Source organism: Dreissena polymorpha, chromosome 2, assembly GCF_020536995.1.
Source record: "Dreissena polymorpha isolate Duluth1 chromosome 2, UMN_Dpol_1.0, whole genome shotgun sequence".
In the NCBI taxonomy this organism is placed as follows: Eukaryota; Metazoa; Mollusca; class Bivalvia; order Myida; family Dreissenidae; genus Dreissena; species Dreissena polymorpha.
The window spans coordinates 57,276,542-57,299,291 of NC_068356.1; the positions used below are offsets into that span (position 1 = coordinate 57,276,542).

At 36.8% G+C, this 22,750-nt stretch overlaps 1 protein-coding gene across 3 annotated transcripts in view; it reads left to right on the forward strand.

Annotated features, from left to right (window-relative positions):
• Window positions 1-21,961, forward strand: part of LOC127867166 (uncharacterized) — a 68,376-nt gene extending 46,415 nt beyond the window's left edge. For all 3 annotated transcript variants that reach the window (XM_052408212.1, XM_052408213.1, XM_052408214.1), the window contains 4 exons: window positions 7,022-7,099; window positions 7,933-7,999; window positions 18,497-19,818; window positions 21,837-21,961. In XM_052408212.1, the coding sequence (XP_052264172.1) occupies window positions 7,022-7,099; window positions 7,933-7,999; window positions 18,497-18,678 (327 nt within the window). In that variant the 3' untranslated portion in view covers window positions 18,679-19,818; window positions 21,837-21,961. The remainder of the gene's footprint in view (window positions 1-7,021; window positions 7,100-7,932; window positions 8,000-18,496; window positions 19,819-21,836) is intronic.
• Window positions 21,962-22,750: the final 789 nt, after the last annotated feature.

Sequence of the window (22,750 nt, forward strand, 5' to 3'; positions counted from 1 at the left end):
CGGTGACCCGAAATAGTAAAATGGTTTCCAGATGATAACTCAAGAACGCATACGCCTAGGATCATGAAACTCGATCGTTAGATAGATCATGACTCCCAGATGACCCCTATTGATTTTGAGGTCAAAGGTCAAGGTCATGGTGACCCAAAATAGTAAAATGGTTTTTGGATGATAACTCAAGAACGCATACGCCTAGGATCATGAAACTTCATTGGTAGATTGATCATAACTCGCAGATGACCCTTATTGATTTTGAGGTCACTAGGTCAAAGGTCAAGGTCACGGTGACCTTAAATAGTAAAATGATTTTCGGATGATGACTCAAGAACGCATATTCCTAGGATCATGAAACTTCATAGGTTCATTGATCATGACTCGCAGATGACCCCTATTGATTTTGAGGTCATTAGGTCAAAAGTCAAGGTCACGGTGACCCGAAATAGTAAAATGGTTTTCGGATGATAAATCAAGAACGCATAAGCCTAGGATCATGAAACTTCATGGGTAGATTGATCATGACTCGCAGATGACCCCTATTGATTTTGAGGTCACTTGGTCAAAGGTCAAGGTCACGAAAACCCGAAATAGTTAAATGGTTTCTGGATGATAACTCGAGAACGCTTACGCCTAGGATCATGAAACTTTATAGGTACATTGATCATGACTCACAGATGACCCATATTGATTTTCATGTCACTATGTCAAAGGTCAAGGTCACGGTGACCCAAAACAGTAAAATTGTTTCCGGATGATAACTCAAGAACGCTTTGCCTAGGATCATGACACTTCATAGGTACATTGATCATGACTTGCAGTTGACCCCTATTGATTTTCAGGTCACTAGGTCAAAGGTCAAGGTCACAGTGACAAAAAACGTATTCACACAATGGCTGCCACTACAACGGACAGCCCATATGGGGGGCATGCATGTTTTACAAACAGCCCTTGTTTTTTTTGTCCTACAAATTTTATTTGTTTGCATCAGTGTTTTTTTTCCGTTAAACATCGGGTCAGGTATTCAGCTCCATTCCCCATGGAAAAAAGTATATATTTTTCCCAAATGGGGCTTAAAAATTCCCAATTGAAGGTTTCAAAAAAATAAATATTTTGTATATTTTTGTTTTAGATTTCAACATTTTGTTCATCTCCCATTCAGCCATATAAGTTCAACCTTAGTAAAAATAATACTGAAAACACTTGTATTCTCAATTTGAAGCTTTTTTTAGCAAAACAACACTCATTTCTAAATATTTGTCAAAATGCTGCGCATCGTCCCAATTCAAAGGTACCGGACCCATTCCCAAAATTTTGAAAAAACAACAACACTGTGCCTGTTTATAAAAATAAGTGAAAACTAATATCTGGTTCTTAACTGGCTATGGGACTGCTGACCTGTCTGGGACAAAACTCTTGCTGTATTGACTGATATTATCAAACATGTGTAAAACAAATACTCTGATTATTGTATTCCAATTTCATTTGTATGCTTAAAAGATCACTCATGCCAATGCGTATATAGAAAAAAAAAACAACAACCTATGGAAATAGATCTTATTAAAGATTCATCAGGCTTCTATGGATAATTGATAGCATATTGATTTACATGTATTGATTGAAATTGGTTGTGATGTACTTTTTCAGTGCAAAAGTATCAACAAATAGTCAAAGCTTTATTTTTTTTTTCACCAGTGCTGTTCTGATATATGCTGGGCTTAGATTTATTTTTATTTATTAGTTAATAAATAATACTTACTATGATTAAATTTAATTTGATAATTTGTTATCAAGAGCATGAGTGGGGCTCGTTGAAGACTGGGTTTAAGGCATGTGTGTTATGTGTCGTCCCATATTATTAATCGGAGATGACACTTACCGCTTTTTTGCAATTTTTGTATTTAACAAAAATCCAGTTTATGAAAAAAGTGTTGTCACTGATCTTGGACGACATTTTACACACATGCTTTAAAACCAGTTTTCCCACAACACAGCTAAAATAAATTGAGTCGCGTTCTGAGAAAACTGGGCTTAATGCATGTGTGTAAAGTGTTGTCCCAGATTAGCCTGGACAGTCAGCATAGGCTAATCTTGGACGACACTTTCCGCTTGTATGATATCTTCTGTTTAAAGAAAGTCTCTTTTCTGGGACGACACTTTCCGCTTGTATGATATCTTCTGTTTAAAGAAAGTCTCTTTTCTGGGACGACACTTTCCGCTTGTATGATATCTTCTGTTTAAAGAAAGTCTCTTTTCTGGGACGACACTTTCCGCTTGTATGATATCTTCTGTTTAAAGAAAGTCTCTTTTCTGGGACGACACTTTCCGCTTGTATGATATCTTCTGTTTAAAGAAAGTCTCTTTTCTGGGACGACACTTTCCGCTTGTATGATATCTTCTGTTTAAAGAAAGTCTCTTTTCTGGGACGACACTTTCCGCTTGTATGATATCTTCTGTTTAAAGAAAGTCTCTTTTCTGGGACGACACTTTCCGCTTGTATGATATCTTCTGTTTAAAGAAAGTCTCTTTTCTGGGACGACACTTTCCGCTTGTATGATATCTTCTGTTTAAAGAAAGTCTCTTTTCTGGGACGACACTTTCCGCTTGTATGATATCTTCTGTTTAAAGAAAGTCTCTTTTCTGGGACGACACTTTACGCACATGCATTATGCCCAGTTTTTCTCAGAACACGACTCAAATAGATTATTAAGGGAAGGACTGAACTAACCTTTCTATGGTGGGACAGGCCATATGACATGTATATAAACATTCCCCTTGGGCTTGAAATAGAGGTGAAGTCGTCTTAGTTGGTAGTGAAATAAGCGAAAAGTATGTCATCAATTTAGAATATAATTAATACTTGAACATTTAATTTCATAGGCAAGTTTCGATTTTCTACACTGGACTTTTTTACTACACACTTTGGTATAAGACATCAATCTTGGAATAAAACATGTTTTTTCAACAAAGCAGAAGATGCAGTTTTACCTGCTGTATGTATTAAGTTTTTACAAATAATTAGTAAAAATCAAACTTGTATTTATAATCTCATCATATATCTGATTTCGCTGCGGCCATTAAACGGATTACTTATTTGGATAAAAAACCCAGATTAAAAAAAAAAATCAATCGTTTCCATGCATGCACAGATTTAAGATATAGTAAATAAGATAAAAAACTAGATCACTTTGAATTAAAATTTAATGTTAAAGCAGGGATAATTTTAGGTCTGCGTCCTGCATCCTGTACGCATAGAAATTGCAGGGTACGCTAACATTTGCTATATATGCGTCCGGCGGAAGCACAATCCTAGGAAGTGTACAAATTATGATACTGAAAAACGGGCCATTGGAGAGCTTAATTTTGTAATCAACAGTAGGAAGCGTCATTATGTAACATGTACAGTTTTGATGATAAAATGACCAAAATGATGGCCATTCTAAATTTGATGATTTCACAAATACAAATACATTTTTCTGGCCCATTTTAAAGGCAAATTTACAAACATGATGTGTTTTGTTACATATTGAAAATATTTATACCCAGTAGGCTTCAAAATGTGCCTGACATGTAACACATATATACCAGTCGCGCTCTGTGAAACAGGGGATTAATGCATGTGCGTAAAATGTCCTCCCAGATTAGCCTGTGAAACAGGGGATTAATGCATGTGCGTAAAATGTCCTCCCAGATTAGTCTGTGCAGTCCGCTTTCCGCCTAAACTAGATCTTTGCCAAGAAGAGACTTTCTTGAAACTAAAAATATCATCAATGCAGAAAGTGTTGTCCCGGATTAGCCTGTGTGAATTGCAGAGGCTTATCTGGGATGACACTTTACACATGTGCATTAAACCCCCTTTTCACAGAGCATGGCCCATAGAATATCAAGAATTGTTAAATAAACACTAATATATAAATCTTTAGTTGCATTAAGATATGTTATTGCAATTTCAACTTCTAACTTATGCAATTTCAATGAAACTTATTACAAAAAACTAGACCTATGTACGCTTTTTACCGGGTTAACACGCGATTTAAATGACAAATACAGAAATGGCAATAAGTAAACAATAATTTTTATTCTTGTTTAAGCATGTGAATATATTCATTTTGAAACAAAATGTTAATTTTAATTAATCTATCCTTTGCTTTTAGGATAAATGAATGATATGCAATGCAAATGAATTTAAGAGTTAAGAATAAGCTGATTATTAATTCTCCTATTTAACATGTACTTTTATTTGGAAACAGCCTTTCCTAAACATTATGAAGTCCACATCATGCACAGTACATGTATGATTTCATCTCTGATCCTTATGTTTGTTTTTAACAATTATAGTTGTTGTAAGCCACGGACTTATCAATGCAGGATTGACTTTAGACATTGTGTATGGTATGTCATTTCGTATGAAAATGTGTAAGTTTGTATAATGGTAAACAGTTTTATTACAAATATATAGATTTGTTTGATAACAAACAAGTAATATTATGAATATTATTAATTTGATCAAGTATGGTGGAAAACCATTTCTTATGTTAAAAGTTCAAAAAGGGATATTATTAACAATTGCACTTATTGTAAAGAGAATAAATGTAGCATATGTATTTATTATCATAAGTATTGGAAAACAAAACATCTTATAATGTTTTAAAAAATCTGGGCCTATATCAGGGCCCTCTCTTGCCGCCAGGGGAAGCCACCCACATCCCTCATGAGGGGGAATTTCGCGTCGTTTTGGGCGAAAAGGGGACTTTTAGAAGATCTTTTCACCAACCATTCAACACCTAAAATTGCTATATTTTAATGTGATTTACATAAATATACATTTAATCAAAGGTTAGTAGCATTATACCAGCTGGCAACATAGGTATAAAAGTATAAAATAAAGAAAAGAAAATAAATAAATTATTATTTATTTATTTTTTTGGAGGGGGAATTTTTAGCTGAAAAAGGGGAAAAAAGTATACTTTTTCATGGGGGAAGCCGCCGATATTCGGCGGTAAAAAGTGCAAAACGAGGGCCCTGTATATAGATGTGCACTATATCACTTTTCTACTTTCTCTATTGCTAAAGGCCCTGTATATAGATGTGCACTATATCATTTTTCTACTTTCTCTATTGCTAATGGCCCTGTATATAGATGTGCACTATATCACTTTTCTACTTTCTCTATTGCTTAAGGCCCTGTATATAGATGTGCACTATATCATTTTTCTACTTTCTCTATTGCTAAAGGCCCTTTATATAGATGTGCACTATATCATTGTTCTACTTTCTCTATTGCTAAAGGCCCTGTATATAGATGTGCGTTAAATATCATTTTTCTACTTTCTCTATTGCTAAAGGCCCTGTATATAGATGTGCACTATATCATTTTTTAACGAGGTTTTCCAAAGGAAAAAACTGGTTATTAGATTGGCGAATGCGGGTGGGCGGGCGGGCGGAACAAGCTTGTCCGGGCCATAACTATGTCGTTCATTGTCATATTTTAAAATCATTTGGCACATTTGTTCACCATCATTGGACGGTGTGTCGCGCGAAATAATTACGTCGATATCTCCAAGGTCAAGGTCACACTTTGAGTTCAAAGGTCAAAATTGGCAATAAATGAGCTTGTCTGGGCCATAACTATGTCATTCATTGTGAGATTTTACAATTATTTGGCACATTTGTTCACCATCATGGGACGGTGTGTCGCACGAAAGAATCACGTCAATATCTCCAATGTCAAGGTCACCACAACTTAAAATAGATTTATTTTGAAACAAACTTACAAAGGGGGTTAATTTTGTTTGTTCATTTCAAAAGTTCAGTTTGAGTTGTCTCCCTTAATCAGATTTTGTTTCACAATGAAAACCTGGTTTTGTGACAATTTTGTCCCTTGTCTACTTTCTCTATTGCTAAAGGCCCTGTATATAGATGTGCACTATATCACTTTTCTACTTTCTCCATTGCTAATTAACTTACCTTGTACAGAACTCTCATTTTCATTGACTGCATAATTTTTATCCCATGCCAAAGGCGGAGGGATATAGAATTGGCGTTGTCCATCTGTCATTCTGTCAGCCCGTTCCTTTGTATATCACAAACTTTTCAGGGCTATATCTCAGAGTGAAACACTATATAAGATATCAACAAGAAACTTCATGGATGTATAGATATAAAAGAGGAGATTTTGCAAGGGATATATATAAATTCGATGAATTTGCTTGTTACACATCTTGTTTCTATATTTCCATATAAGATAACTTACATGAAAATGATGTCATGGATGTAAACAAGATTACTTTATATAATACAGAGTATCAAACTTTTCTCTCATTGTTGCCTTGAAAATGGAGAATCAAGAGTCTTGGTTAACATAAATTAGTTACACACCTTTTTATTGACCAAGCATGTTACTCTCTCGCCCAATTTTAATTAACTGACTTATCACACAGTACAGGGTCAGTTAGAAGCCCTGTTACTAATAATATTGTTTGGGAACTTGGAGTATGATCTATTCACCTTATGTCTCTAGTAACATCAAATGATCTACCATGTAAGGTATACGGGATGCGGGATAGCTTAATCATCTTGTTGGTGGAAGTACAATTATTGCCATTCTAAACTATATGGAGAAAAAAACGAGAAAAAGTGTACAGTACTAGGGTTTGAACCTCCCTCTGGCAAAACTGGCCTAAATGCATGTGTGTAAGTGTAGTCCCAGATAAGCCTGTGCAGTCCACACAGGCTATTAAAATCAGGTTAAACACTTTCTGATTTTTGTTAAGAATTAGACCTCCTTTAAACGGAAAATTACTTAAAAGGGAAAGTGTGAACCTTGATAAGCCTGTGAGACTGGGTTATCTGGGACGGCTCTTTACGCACATGCATTAAGCCCATGTTTCCCAGAATGAGAAGCCATTTATCAGCCCTATGTCTAAAGGTCTCAATGAAAGATGCCCATGCGGTCTAAAGACGCACCAAAGTTGTGTACATGTATAAAGTAAGGCATAACTTGGATTAATGTGCTTTTTCCCTTCAGATGTTCCATAACCAGTCTTTGCGACCTCTAAATGGTGTAGTGGATCCTTCAAGAGTATTGTTAGGGGTGGAGCATAACGTAAGTACTACTGTAGTAGAAACATTTATGTATCAATGTATATGAGCCTTGATGTGGGAAAACAGAGTTCAAAAAAGGTGCCTTAAATGTTGTTCCAGATTAACCTGTGCAGTTCTGCCTTAACACTTTGCATGCTGGGAAATTTGTCATCTGCTAAAATGTCGTCAGCAGAATTTCTAAAATTAGCATTTACTTCAATTTTTTTCAAAGAATACTATCAGTTCTGTGGCGTCTCATCTGGATCCAAACTGTTTGCAAAGTCCTTCAAAATTCGGTTTCAGCTGTGAAAGAGTTAACTGGATTTTTACTACAAAGAGACTTTCTTGAAACACAAAATACAATTAAAGTGGAAAGTGTTCTCACTGATAAGCGGAATAAAGTCATAATACAATAGTGGTTCATTCCAGGGGGGTTTATGGCTATCTGGGGAAAAGGGGAATGGTCATATCAAATTTTTAATATCAAAGAAATGGCCAAATGTGAGCTTTTTTTTACCAACACAATATTAACACATTAAAATTTGCATATGCCTTTATGAAACATTTGTTTTAATGTTCATGAACAAAGCTTTATGAAATTATATTTCATGCCACACACATATGATCTGGTTGACATGATAATAAGTCTAATTTGTAAAGAAATTGACATAACTAGCTCTAAATGTTCAATATCAATTTAAATCACTCCTTAACTGCTGTACTATTATACTACAAATAAATCACAAAAGAAGCTCACACTCCAGTACAATTATTGGATATTTTTTCTGAAAATATAGCCTATGATTTGCCTATTAATGGAGACTTCTATAATGGTTCCATGTTATACGATTACAGGAAGACGTGTGCATGACAGAGAAGGCTGACAGTGATGACACCTCTAGAACAGTGGCCTTGCAGACAGGTATGCTGTAGCAGTTTGCACAGCTATGGTGGGAAAGTGATGGCCCCCTTTCAGATTGATATGGGCTTCCTTCTGGGACAACTGGGCTGAATGCATGTGTGTAATGTGTTTTCCCAGATTAGCCTGTGCAGTCTGCACAGGCTTATCAGGTACAACACTTTTCGCCTAGACTGGATTTTTGTTTAGATGAGACTTCCTTTAATTGAAAAATTCCCAGGGGTGCGGATTGAACAGGCTAATCTGGGCAGAGACTGTATGCACATGTATTAAGTCCCATATTCCCAGAGTGTGCTAATTTGTGTTTTAATTGAAGGGTTTCATTTATGTTTACAATTTTTGTTCAATGATCAAACAGAAGTATCAAATTACTTAAAATGAAAAATGAACATATTGACTGGCCTTTTAGGACAAAAATCGATTCACTGATCTATTTTGGTTGTATGAACCATTCAAAATGTATATCAATTAACTTGCTGTGTTCTTCTACACTGACTATTAATTTTATTTCAAACAATCACTGTTTTTAAGGTTTTCACTATTATTTGTCTAATCAGATGCCTTTATGTTAATTAAATAAGATGCATTTATTTCTGAAAAAAACCTTGCTTAAATCTTATATTTTCTCATGCATTAAGTAAGTGTAAACTAAGAGTATTTTAAACTTGCAATTTTAATTATCAATCAAACATAAAAGCAATACCTGATTTAAAGGAAATTCATTTGCTGTTTCAAAGTTGCCTTTAAAATCAATATCAAATAGGATTTTAAAATTTCACAATGCACATAAAAATACTAGTTTTGTGTAAACTTGATAAAATCAACTATTGGTTTACAGAGCGTAAACCTTAACACTGTTTGTATATATTCATGGTGGCATATAAAATGTTAATTCAGTTGAGTATAGGTAAAGACTATTGGTACAAATGAATAAGGAAAGAAAATCAAACTACAACACTGATTGACCCTTTGATACGTATTTGTATGCATTTGTAGTCCCTAATAAAGATAAATTTAATTAACCCATTTATGCCTAGCGTCTATAAAAAAGGCCATGGCAAACAGCGTAGACCCAGATGAGACACGGTATGATGCGGCATCTCATCAGGGTCTGCGCTGTTTGCTTAAAGGAATTTCTGTTATAAATATTGTAAATATAGAAATAAATATACTAGACATCCCTAATTTTAGAAATAAATCGCTCCAATTTAGAAGGAGGGAGAGTCCACTAGGCTTCAATGGGTTAAATACTTTTGTGACTAGATTCAAGTTTTAAAGGCTTCATTTCGAACCCTCAGATGCTGTTTGCACGTAGCCATTTTCACTTTGCTTCTGAGTAGGAGAGGGTTAAATGATAAATGAGTAGTCTGTAATTACTATATCCACCTATTACCGATGGCTAATGGTTTCTTTAAAGTCATTTTACATTTGTGAATTGATTAAAAAGTATGAAATGGTGTTTTGAATCGATAACATTTTGTTTGAATATTGATAATATTGAACTCAGAACTTTGTCCTTTCTTATAATATTTTTTTGCTTAAATAGGGTATAGAACTTTCATATTGGGTATTTTTGTGAAAGCAAATTTTTGTAGTCTGGAAAAAAAAAAACTTAATAAATTGTATTACTTACTTCCTGGATAAAAGGCTCATTTGTTTTAAAGTTGGAACTTTTTTCTGACCTTATTGTTGTCCAACTAAAAGAATGTGGTGGATGGGTTCCAGAATATAACCTCTTGATTTGAACTATTCCCTAATTACTCATTGAAATCAGCTAATGAAGTGTTGATCAAATTTAATGAAATTTGACAGCTTAACCCTTACAGTGCGGGAACCGAATTGTGAAGGCCTTTGCAAACAGTTTGGATCCAGATGAGATGCCACAAAACGTGGCGTCTCATCTGGATCGAAACTGTTTGCTATTCTGATAGTATTCTTTGGAAAAAAAAACGAAGAAAATGCTAATTTTAGAAATTCAGCAGACGACATTTTAGCAGACGACAAATTTCCCAGCATGCAAAGGGTTAAGAAGGTTACTATGCAGCTGATTGTTCTGGGTCATAAGTGGTTTACTGTAGAGGCACTGGTCTGTTAAGTGTTTGTTACCTTAGGACAACAGCCAGTGTTCTCTGGTTACACCAAGGTCCAGTGATTTGCTGATTTATCTGTCTCAGTCCAATCCAATAAATCAAGGATTTGCTCCTGACAAATATTAGTGTTGATTAACCTGATAGGATCATCTTTTTTTAACAGTGTAAAAGTTCTATTAAAATTTGAATAAAGCAATACATCTGGTACGTGCTATTTCAAAAGGCTAATCAGGGACGACACTTTCGGCTTTCATGGTATTAATCATTTAAAGAAAGTCTCTTGTTAGCAAAAATTCAGTTAAGTAGAAAACACAGGCTTATCAGGGACGACAATTTACGCACATGCATTAAACCCCCTATTTATAGTTCACGGCCCATCTGGTTAATCAACCAGGCCACATTTTTGTCCAATCTTACTCGCAGGAATTTTTTAACACTTTGATGGTTCATCAAGAATATGACTTTCAACCAGGTGTAAAGCCTGAACTCAGTTCCTCAGTGGCAGGCTGAAAGCTAGTGTTACATTGAATTATGTACATACTGTTGACTAAAATATGTCCTTGGGAGTTCCACTGCAATGTTTTTTTGTTGTAAAATGTTCATGTTTGAAAAACTTTCTCAGTGTTCATTAGCTATGAATGTTTTTTTTGAAACACTGCTTTCTTGAATATATGGTTAAAAGAAAAAAGTGCTTAAAGGTTTTTGGAATGGACTTTACAAATAAAGCCAATAAAAGGAATGAGGTATTTCATACAAAGTTAAAACTTTAATATGACCAGAACTTGGGAGATGTGGCTCAGCTTTCTGTATTCATATATGAGCCTTGTTCTGGGAAAACTGGGCTTAATGCATGTGAGTATAGTGTTGTGCCAGATCAGCCTCTTCAGTCCACACAGGCTAATCAGGGAAGACAATTTGGATTTTCATGAAGAAGAGTTTCCTTTTATATTTGTTTTCGATAACACCAGTAAGTTTCTTCTCTGATTAGCCTGTGCACAGGCTTATCTGGACAGTTTTTGACATTTTCCCCATTGGCGCAGTACTGGTAAATTTCCCAATAGGGGAACAAATATCGCATACAATTGTTAACTTTTAAAGCACTCTATTTGTTGGTCGGACCAAGTGGCTGCAATAAGGCATTATCAGATTGGCTGAAGTGTTCATTTGAAGGACAGCTAGGACACTACCAATCATTAGGCTTAAGAAGTAATAATGTGATTTAGGAAGTAAGACTTAAAGATTAATTTTAAGCCAGAATACCATGGATCTGATAACATCCAAGGAAGCAAAAATCAATCATTTGGATTAGTTAATAGATAACTGCTATATCTTTAAATAATTATAAGAGAATATGAGAATAGAATGGTAAAATGGTCTGAATGCATGTGCATAAAATGTCATCCCAGATAAGCCTGTGTTGTCCAAACAGGCTAATCAGGGTTAATACCTATTTGCTTTTTTTTTCGTATTATTTGTTAAAAGTAGGTCTCTTAGAGAAAATTCAGTTTAGGCAGAAAGTGTTGTCCCTGGTTAGCCTTAGTTCAATTTTCCCAAAGCTTGTGGCTTATTTGCAATTTACAATCTACAAAGTATGCAGATATTTGGACTAGCTGTGTTCTAGACTTTACAAATGGCATTGGTTGCATACTGGGCATTCCCAGGATAGATGTGAGCAGTTTAGACTGATTGCATTGATATGACAGAACAACTTTTAAAAAATGTAAAAATTTCAAACTAGGAAACCAAATCAAGCTATGTTCATGACTATTAATTATACCTCTCTATAGCTCGAATCAGGGAATTAGCAGATAATAAAGACATAAATGGAAACAGAAAGCGTGTTTCTTACATGAATCTATTGACCCTGTTCTTCTGAAGTTAAATGGTGATGTTATTTGTGAGAACGTGCAGTCACAAATCAGCAGATTGTGCACCATATGTCCGTGGAAAGCCATTTAATGCCATAACAGTGTATTTGTTAGTGTAGAAATATTGTAGATAAGCCATTATGGTTTAGATATTTGCAAGTTGCAACACCAGTACTTTTATAATGGTGTATTCAGAAGGATGGAAATGTGTTAGATAAGCCAATATGTATGCAATGTAAGCATGTGCCATATGTCACCCTGTTAATGCCCCTTGTTAACTGTTATTAACACATAAAGAAATACATAAAGCATTGACATAAAAGTCGCCAAGGACAGTTTTTTTCTGGATTGGGATTAGGCAAATAAGCTTTCAGCGCAGTATTTTTAATGCATTTAACTGATATGTTGCTTGGATTCCATATAAAGAGCCTCAATTTTAATATCAGTCACATTACATTCAAAAATATTATTGATTACTGTAGATCCACGAATATAATATGCCCTCGTGCATAATACCCACCCCTAAGTTTGGTCAAAATTTATCAGTAAAAATTGAAAATCCGATTAAAATACGCACTAAAAAAATCAGTGTCCGAAATCAACCATTTCCGAAAAAATGTGTCAATATATTTTGGTGTTGTGAAAATAGCAAATCAATTTGGTGTTGTCAACTATCTGTTTCACGGTAATATACCCTGGTATATTGATCGGGATGTGTTATAGTGCTGTTGTTATGACAGTTGCATAATAAATATCTCTGTCTGTTGTTTATATTACCATTGATTGTTACCGATAACACACGGGCCCCTTGCTGACATCCGGGTCAAACAGTCATAATTACAAAAGAAAGAAGCAGAGACGCTGTTTTTTGTTTTCACATTTAATTCAATTTGACAATATTCGGGACAATAATAGTTATAATAATAATAAAGTAATAAGAAGACAAAATGGTTACTTCCGTTTTTGCAGTTGTGTAGATGGCGAACGACAGAGCGAGCCCTGTTGAACCCCTTTGATGTAATGGTGTAGTTCAAAATGGCTGCCGCGAAGCTAATAACAGCGATTAAGTTGAAAATTTGCACAGGAAAAAATTTGTTCTGCTCTAAACTCGTATATTATACGCACCCCCTACTTGAAGAAAAAATCGGCAGGGAAAAAAGTGCGTATCATATTCGTAGATTTACGGTAATATGTAAAGCATTAGTGATGTTAGCCTTTTTATCCCCCGCCAGAGGCGGAGGGATATTGTTTTGGCGTTGTCCGTCCGTCCGTCCGGCTGTCCGTCCGTCCGTCCGGCACTTTTGTGTCCGGAGCCATATCTTGGAAGTTCTTTGGTGGATTTCATTTAAACTTGGTATGAGTATATATATGCATAAGAGGATGATGCACGCCAAATGGCATTGTACACCATCTGTTAAAAACAGACTTATGGCCCTTTGTATCTTGAAAAAATGCTTTTTAGTGTCCGGAGCCATATCTTGGAAGTTCTTTGGCGGATTTCATTGAAACTTGGTATGAGTATATATATGCATAAGAGGATGATGCAAGCCAAATGGCATTGTACACCATCTGTTAAAAACAGACTTATGGCCCTTTGTATCTTGAAAAAATGCTTTTTACTATAGGCATTTTTGTGTCCAGAGCCATATCTTGGAAGTGCTTTGGCGGATTTCATTTAAACTTGGTATGAGTATATATATGCATAAGAGGATGATGCACGCCAAATGGCATTGTAAACATCTGTTAAAAGCAGACTTATGGCCCTTTGTATCTTGAAAAAATGCTTTTTACTATAGGCATTTTTGTGTCCAGAGCCATATCTTGGAAGTGCTTTGGCGGATTTCTTTGAAACTTGGTATGAATATATTCCCGTGCCAGAGACAGAGGGATATTGTTTTGGCGTTTTCCGTCCGTCCGGCTGTCCGTCCGGCACTTTTGTGCTTAAGAACCTTTCTTTGTCTTAGTTTTGTGTTATTGTCCTCCGTCCGTCCATCTATCATTATGTTCATCTGTCCAATTTGCACCCATCCTCAAACAAAGCATATGTTGCGGGGGATACCTTGGGCCTTTCAGGCCCTCTTGTTATATTAAGCCTCAGAATAAAATAACAATTTTGTTAAGGATCCAGTCACTCTATGTCATTTTGCCATTCCAATTAAAACTAGAAATGGCTCAGCAGAGGCCGACGCGTATCCCCACGCTACATGTTTGACCCAGGGGCGCCCCAGGGTTGGTAATGGGGCCATGCATAGTTGAGATTGACTGTATTGTCATAAGAGAAGTTCAGTATCAATAAGAAGTGAATCGGTGTAGAAACGAAGAAATTATAATAAAAGACAATTTTGGGTGGGTGTGGCCTATTATTGGCGGGGCGCCCCAGGGTTGGTAATGGGGCCATACATAGTTGAGATTGACCGTATTGTCACAAGAGATGTTCAGTATCAATTTGAAGTAAATCGGTGCAGAAATGAAGAAATTATAGTAAAAGGCAATTTTGGGTGGGCGTGGCCTATGTAGGTGGGGCCCCCCAGGGTTGGAAATGGGGCCATGCATAGTTGAGATTGACTGTATTGTCATAAAAGAGGTTCAGTATCAATTTGAAGTGAATCGGTGTAGAAATGAAGAAATTATAGTAAAAGGCAATTTTGGGTGGGCGTGGCCTATGTGGGTGGGGCGCCCCAGGGTTGGTAATGGGGCCATGCATAGTGGAGATAAACTGTATTGTCATAAGAGAGGTTCAGTATCAATTTGAAGTGAATCGGTGTAGAAATAAAGAAATTATAGTAAAGGCAATTTTGGGTGGGCGAGGCCTATGTGGGCGGGGCGCCCCAAGGTTGGTAATGGGGCCATGCATAGCTGAGATTGACCGTATTGTCATAAGAGAGGTTCAGTATCAATTTGAAGTGAATCGGTGTAAAAATGAAGAAATTATAGTAAAAGGCAATTTTGGGTGGGCGTGGCCTATGTGGGCGGGGTGCCCTAGGGTTGGTAATGGCGCCATGCATAGCTGAGATTGACCATATTGTCATAAGAGAGGTTCAGTATCAATTTGAAGTGAATCGGTGTAGAAATGAAGAAATTATAGTAAAAGGCAATTTTGGGTGGATGTGGCTGGGGCGCCCCAGGGTTGGTAATGGGGCCATGCATAGTTAAGATTGACCGTATTGTCATAAGAGAGGCTCAGTATCAATTTGAAGTGAATCGGTGTAGAAATGAAGAAATTATAGTAAAAAGCAATTTTGGGTGGGGGTTGCCTATGTTGGCGGGGCACCCCAGGGTTGGTAATGGGGCCATGCATAGCTGAGATTGACCGTATTGTCATAAGAGAGGTTCAGTATCAATTTGAAGTGAATTGGTGTAAAAATGAAGAAATTATAGTAAAAGGCAATTTTGGGTGGGCGCCCCAGGGTTGGTAATGGGGCCATGCATAGTTGAGATTTACCGTATTGTCATAAGAGAGGCTCAGCATCAATTTGAAGTAAATCGGTGCAGAAACGAAGAAGTTAATGTAAAATAACATAAAAAATTGAGTGAAAATCTCTGACCTGGCCCCGCTCCAACCCCCATAACTTTTGACCCAGGGGTCAGATCAAAATTCGGTCACTGTCACAGTCGCACATATGCTCATAGCTACCATGTTTGTAAGTTTTAAGGTTCTAGTGCTAATAGTGTAGGAGGAGCAGGTGGCCAGGACGGACAGACGGACGGACAGACTCACATCACCACAATATCCCCACTTTTTCTCAGAAAAACGTGGGGATAATAAGAACTCAGTGTACCTTTAAAGGCGCCAATTCTTTCAAATGAACAGATCTTGTTACAAAATATATAACTACTTCATTCTGTAACGGAATATTGAACTTGAATGATCACAAGTTTTAAACCCTTTGCATGCTGGGAAATTTGTCGTCTGCTAAAATGTCGTCTGTTGAATTTCTAAAATTAGCATTTTCTTCGAATTATTTTCAAAGAATACTATCAGAATAGCAAACAGTTTGGATCCAGATGAGACGCCACGTTCTGTGGCGTCTCATCTGGATCCAAACTGTTTGCAAAGGCCTTTAAAATTCAGCTCCAGCGCTTTAAGGGTTAATGGTGCATTGTAATCATAAACTGACTGTTCACTTGAGAAAAAAATCAATATAACCATAAACAGCCGTTAAACATTAACATCCTGTGAAAACTTGTACAAGTCAATTCTTCTAACAATGAAGAATTTTGATTTAATATAGCATTAGAATTAGATAAATTATTTGCACATGGTTGACATTTTATTTGAAAACAGTGGACATCATGCCAACTATTCCAACCCCATCTTTATATTTTAATGGTTTATGTGTAAAGATACAAGTCATGCAATTATTGACAACCTAGAATCACATGTACCAAGTGTTTGAAATTTTGTCAATTTACCAAGTGATATAATATCATGTACCTTGTATTTTCATTTTGTCTTAACTGGCCTTTAATTTTATTGTGTTTATTTGTCTCCCACATAGATTCACACTGCACGCTGTTTGTTTTACTTCAATCTCTGATCCCATTTAGCATAATTGGCCCTGTTATTTACATATCAAGCCTAGTCCATGTTTGCTTTTTGAACAAAGAAGGGTTCTCAAAACTAGATGGATTGCCTGTTCAAATGCATGTAAAAATCATTATTTACACACTCAAACTTATATCTGAGCAACAATTTACAAAAACTGGGCTCAAATCATGTGCTTAAAGTGTCAGTTTGGACATTTTATTTCAAGGCAGTCTCTTTCAAACAAAATCCAGCAGATAATGAAACTGTGGTCCTTTAATAAGATTGTGAATACTGCACACTGCATACTGCACAGGCCAATCTGGGATGACAATGCAAGCACAGACATTCAGCCCTTGTTTCCCACAGCGTGGCGTGTATAGATATGCCCAATGTTTATTGGTCAATGATTGATTCTTAGTGCCTACATCATGCATTCTAGTTGGAAGAAAAGCATTTTTTATTAGGACTACTAAATGTGTATGCTATTCTGGTCTATTTTCATATAGAAGAATTGCAGATATTTATTGAGTTGAAGTGAAAATAAAGGATAATAATATCCTAAGTAGACTAAAGTTTACCAAGTGCTTCATTCCCAATAAACCTATCATAAATAATAAAAGCTTGAGCAAATTCAATTTAATAAAAAAATATTACAATAACAAGTTATAAAACTTTGTTCAAAACAAAAAATATTGCACAAAATAATAACACAATATTTGAAGCAATTAGTTTTCGGCACTTATATACTAAAAAATAATTTATATTTGGACTTAAAACTGTCTTGCAGCAAGGGAATTAATTTGGCATTAGTTGCTTTTCATATCTTTTCCACTTGGCATCAGATGACAATTTAAGTCCAAGTAGAACAACTTCAATCCCATGACATGAAAAATTATGCCCCTGTATTTAAACATGGATAGTTCAGTGGCATGTAACCCTGAGACTTCAGTATTGTAATATATTGATTATTGATAATTGTTAATTGATCTGTGATGTACTGTTCTGAGTGCTATGCAGAGTGAATAGATATGAAAACATACATCAGAGTGTGCTTAGTTACGTATTTGATACCGATTTTTGACGCATTTGTAGTCCCTTAGAAGTTAAATTTAATTAAAGACCTTTCTTACAAGATCCAAGTTTTAAAGGCTTCATTTCAAACCATATACTCATGAGCAGCAAACAGCATAAAACCTGAACAGACTGCGAGTTACTCGTTGGCTGTTCTGGTTTTATACTTTTTGCACATAGCCATTTTCACTTTGCTTGTGAGTGGGAAGAGACCACCAATGTTGCATATCGTATTGATAAATTATTGCAAAGGAAAACATGGCGTTATAAGACAAAGTAAATGGAAAGTTTATCTCAACAATAAATCATTGTGGTCATGTTCTGGGAAAATGGGGCTTCCAGATTAACCTGCGCAGTTGACGTTTAAAAGAAGAGAGACTAAGCAAAAAACTAGTTTATGCATAATTTTATAGTGTCTGGAGATTGCACAGGCTAATCTGGGACAACACTGTATCCACATACAATAAGCCCCGTTTTCTCAGAGACAAGTTTATTTAAATGTTAGTAGGGTAGTTGTCCTGAAATTGCTTAAGTGAAACTTTGCGAACACATGTTTGGCTCAAGCTTCACAAAACTAGCTGAGATTGCTTGTTCACAGGATATCCTGACTTCATAAGAAAATTGTTCTGTTTCATTGAACACTGAGCCACAAGTTCTTAACTTGTACTAAAGATCACAGTTTTTGTTCCTTATTCCTTATTATTTATTACATAAAACTTGCCCACTTCTTGCCCTCTGCAGACCTCTAGTAATGTAGGAATTCTGGCTTGGTTGGTCCAACTTCTTATTTTGATGACTGTAGTAATGTCCCAAAATAAATTTTATGTATTCATGTGAAAACTCAGGGCTTTACGATAATCTCTATAGGGCTTGATAAGTACAGGAAATTAATATGGAGATATATGTTTGCATTTTTGTGCAATAGTGACTTATTTCTTTGCAGACTTTCCGGCAGAGATAGCGGATTCATCTTTGGACGATATGCCAAACACGCTGTTCCAGAAGAACTTCTCTAACATTCAGAACAATATAGGTCAAGACACAAAGACAAAATTTAAAAACAAGCCTTCTGTCTCAAACGTTCATATTCAAATGCTGATGTGCCATCATCCACACAGTCATTGATGACATCATCAGTTCAAGGTGATCATGTGACTAAATTGCATTCTGGAAAATCTGGCACATTGCCAAAAGAAGAAACTAGGTCAGGGTCAGATGCTAATTTTAATGGTTCATTAGAATCAACACAGTATTTATCCAGTGGTGCAAATGTGCCTTATCTAAATAATAACCCGACTGGAATATCATATGCAAGTGTTGCTCAAGGTAGGCCTAGTCAGAGTAATTTGAGTAGTAAAAATGTCAATTTTTCACATGTTTCAAATAATTATATTTATAGAAGTTCTGTTTCTCTGGCAACCAGTGATGCTAAAACCTGTGATACTAGTTCTAAGGATAGTTTAGGGTTGAAAAGTGGGAACAAGGCCCGCTATGGTACGATAAATGTGCTGGATATTATCAATGACCTAGAAAAAGCTGATCTTAAAAATGAGGAGAGCAAAAATGAGGTGAAAAATAAGGTAATGGAAAAGGATAAAGTACCAAGTGATAAATTGAATATTACTGCTCAAGAGTTCAGGCCAAGTGCTGCATATCAAATAAACGGGGAGGTTGCCTCCCTTAGTCAAAGTGTGAATGCAGTAGCCTCCCCTGGGAGTTATGGAATACCACAACTGCCGCCTCATTTTCCTATGCAAGGGTGGCCATGGACTTCTAAGGAGAATATGATGCAGGTTAACGGCTTAAAGTTTGTGCCTGGGGTGGGAGAAATGTCATGGCAACCAATGTTCCCTCCACCAATACCTCCAGTGAACTCTCAAGGTCACATAGGTCTTATAGGCCCCATCAGTTTCTCTGACGCAGTGCGTCGTCCACCATCAACCCAAAATTTAGCTAACCCAGTCTGCAATGCAACCAATGTAACCAGCACTAACACAAACGCCGGCCAGGGTTCAACAACTGAAGCTGACGGTGAACAAAAGAAGAAAAAACGTAGAAGACGGCGACGGAAAAAAGAAGAACAGTGAGTCTGCGGGCGATGGGGAAAATGTAGACTGTGATGACGCGTGTTCTGGTGCTAACGATGATGTGATCCTCCATTTTGAAGATGAGGCGGAGTTCCCGGACCTGGCATGTGGGACGGGACGGAGCGTCGAGCGTCCGACGGCAAGTGTGGTGACGTCATATGGAGACGTGCTGAAAAATGTGAGTTGACATTCATGGGTTACCTCAATGCATATGAGCTTTGCTCTGGGAAAATGGTGCTAAATGCATGTGCGTAAAATGTGGTCCCAGATTATCCTGTGCACTCTGCATAGACTAAATTAATCAGGGTTGACACTTTCTGCATTTATTGTATTTTTAGCTCACCTGAGCACAACATGCTCATGGTGAGCTTTTGTGATCGCCTTTTGTCTGTCATCTGTCGTGCATTGTACGTTATCCGTTGTGCGACGACAACATTTTCCTTATTCACTCTCTAGAGGCCACATTTATTGTCCAATTTTCATGAAATTTGGTCAGAAGATTGGTTTCAATGATATCTTGGATGAGTTCGAAAATGGTTACGTTTGCTTGAAAAACATGGCTGCCAAGGGGCAGGGCATTTTTCCTTATATGGCTATAGTAAAATCTTGTTAACACTCTAGAGGCCACATTTATTGTCTGATCTTCATGAAACTTGGTCAGAAGATTCATCCCACTGATATCTTTGATGAGTTCAAAAATGGTATCCTTTGCTTGAAAAACATGGCTGCCAAGGGGCGGGACATTTTTCCTTATATGGCTATAGTAAAATCTTGTTAACACTCTAGAGGCCACATTTATAGTCCGATCTTCATGGTCAGAAGATTTGTCTTAATGATATCTTGGATGAGTTCCAAAATGGTTACGTTTGCTTGAATAACATGGCCACCAAGGGGCGGGGCATTTTTCCTTATATGGCTATATAAGGCTATAGTAAAATCTTGTTAACACTCTAGAGGCCACATTTAAAGTCCGATCTTCATGAAACTCGGTCAAAAGATTCATCCCAATAATATCTTGGACGAGTTCAAAAATGATGCCGGTTGGTTGAAAAACATGGCCACCACAGGGGCGGGGCTATTTTCCTTATATGGCTGTAGTCAAACCTTGTTAACACACTAGAGGTCACAGTTATTTTCCTATCATCATGAAACTTGGTCAGAAGATTTGTCCCAATAATATCTTGGATGAGTTCGTAAATGGTTTTGGTTGCTTTAAAAACATGGCCACCAGGGGCGGGGCATTTTTCCTTATATGGCTATATATGGCTATAGTAAAACCTTGTTAACACTCTAGAGGGCACATTTATTGTCCAATCTTCATGAAATTTGGTCAGAAATTGGTCTTAATGATATCTTGGATGAGTTCGAAAATAATTATGTTTGCTTGAAAAAAATGGCTTCCAAGGGGCGAGGCATTTTTCCTTATATGGCTATAGTAACATCTTGGTAACACTCTAGAGGCCACATTTACTGTCTGATCTTCATGAAACTTGGTCAAAAGATTCATCCCGATAATATCTTGGATGAGTTCAAAAATGATGCCGGTTGGTTGAAAAACATGGCTGCCAGGGGCGGGGCATTTTTCCTTATATGGCGATAGGAAAACCATGTTAACACTCTAGAGGCCACATTTATTTCCGATCTTCGTGAAACTTGGTCAGAAGATTTGTCCCAATAATATCTTGTTATCTCAGGTGAGCGACTTTTGGCCTTTCAGGCCCTCTTGTTTGTTGAAGGAAGTCTCCTCTAAGCAAAAATCCAGTTAGACAGAGAGAGTCATCCTCGATAGACAGAGAGAGTCATCCTCGATTAGCCTGTGCAGACCTTTATGCATATGCATTAACCCTTTGCATGCTGGGAAATTTGTTGTCTGCTCAAATGTCGTCTGCTGAATTTCTTAAATTAGCATTTTCTTCGAATTTTTTTTCAAAGAATACTATCAGAATAGCAAACAGTTTGGATCCAGATGAGACGCCACGTTCTGTGGCGTCTCATCTGGATCCAAACTGTTTGCAAAGGCCTTTAAAATTCAGCTCCAGCGCTTTAAGGGTTAAGCCAGGTTATCCCAGAGCAAGGCTTGAAGCTGTGTTTACAATCATTTTCTGTTATCAAACCCACTTGTCATATTCTGTTTTCAGAATCGTTTGGCCTGTCCTTTTATCAGTCTCGGTTACATGTATCATGGTCTGTTTTCAGACTCAGGTGCAATCTACATTGTCTTCACAGGACGATTCGTGTGCTCAGCTCTCTAACTCAGGTGAGTGCTGTTGTCATAGTTACCTTCCTCTGACTGAATGATTCTGAGTGACTGAATGAGTACCCGGTTCATGATCAACCCTTTACGGCTTTGATCCTCGTTTTGACGCACTGTGACAAGTTTGCAGTTCCTTAAAAAATCTCATTGAATCTTATACCGTTTTTACTTGATTTTATTTTAAGTTTTATGAAGGCTTAATTTTGTACTCTTAGGTACTGATGAGCAGCAAGCAGCATAAAACCTGAACAGACTGTTATTGACAGGCTTTCTGGGTTTATGCTGGTTGCATACAGCCATGTTTACTTTTCTTCTAGTGGGGAAAGTAAGGAGCTAATGTTAGAGGAATATGCCTTAACCGTGACCAAATCTTCATTTCCCTTCAGGGATTTTTCTTGATTTGGGGAAGGGGCCTTGCCTGCCATTTTGGTGCTAAAAATATTGATAAAACTGATACAAAGGAATACATTTTACAAAGAATGCTTTAATTTTGGGGAAAATTGCATCATTTGTAAGAAATAGAGCCTCACCCTGGGAAAGCGGGGATTGATGCATGTGAGTAAAGATTTGTCCCATATAGGCTGTGCTGTCGGCACAGGCTAGTGAGTCATGACTGTTTCCACGTAAGCTTCATTTTACCCTAAAAGATTCTTCCTTTAAATGAAAATGTCCATGTAAGCGAGAATTGTTGTCCCAAATTAGCCTGTGCATATTGCACAACTATTCTGGGAAGACACTTGCGCACACACATTAAGCCCAGTTGTTTTCCCATAGTGTGGCCCCATATTGACATGACCCTATTATTGTGCCAGAGAGCTGATACAAGTTTGTATACTGTGTGTCTGTCAATGTTATA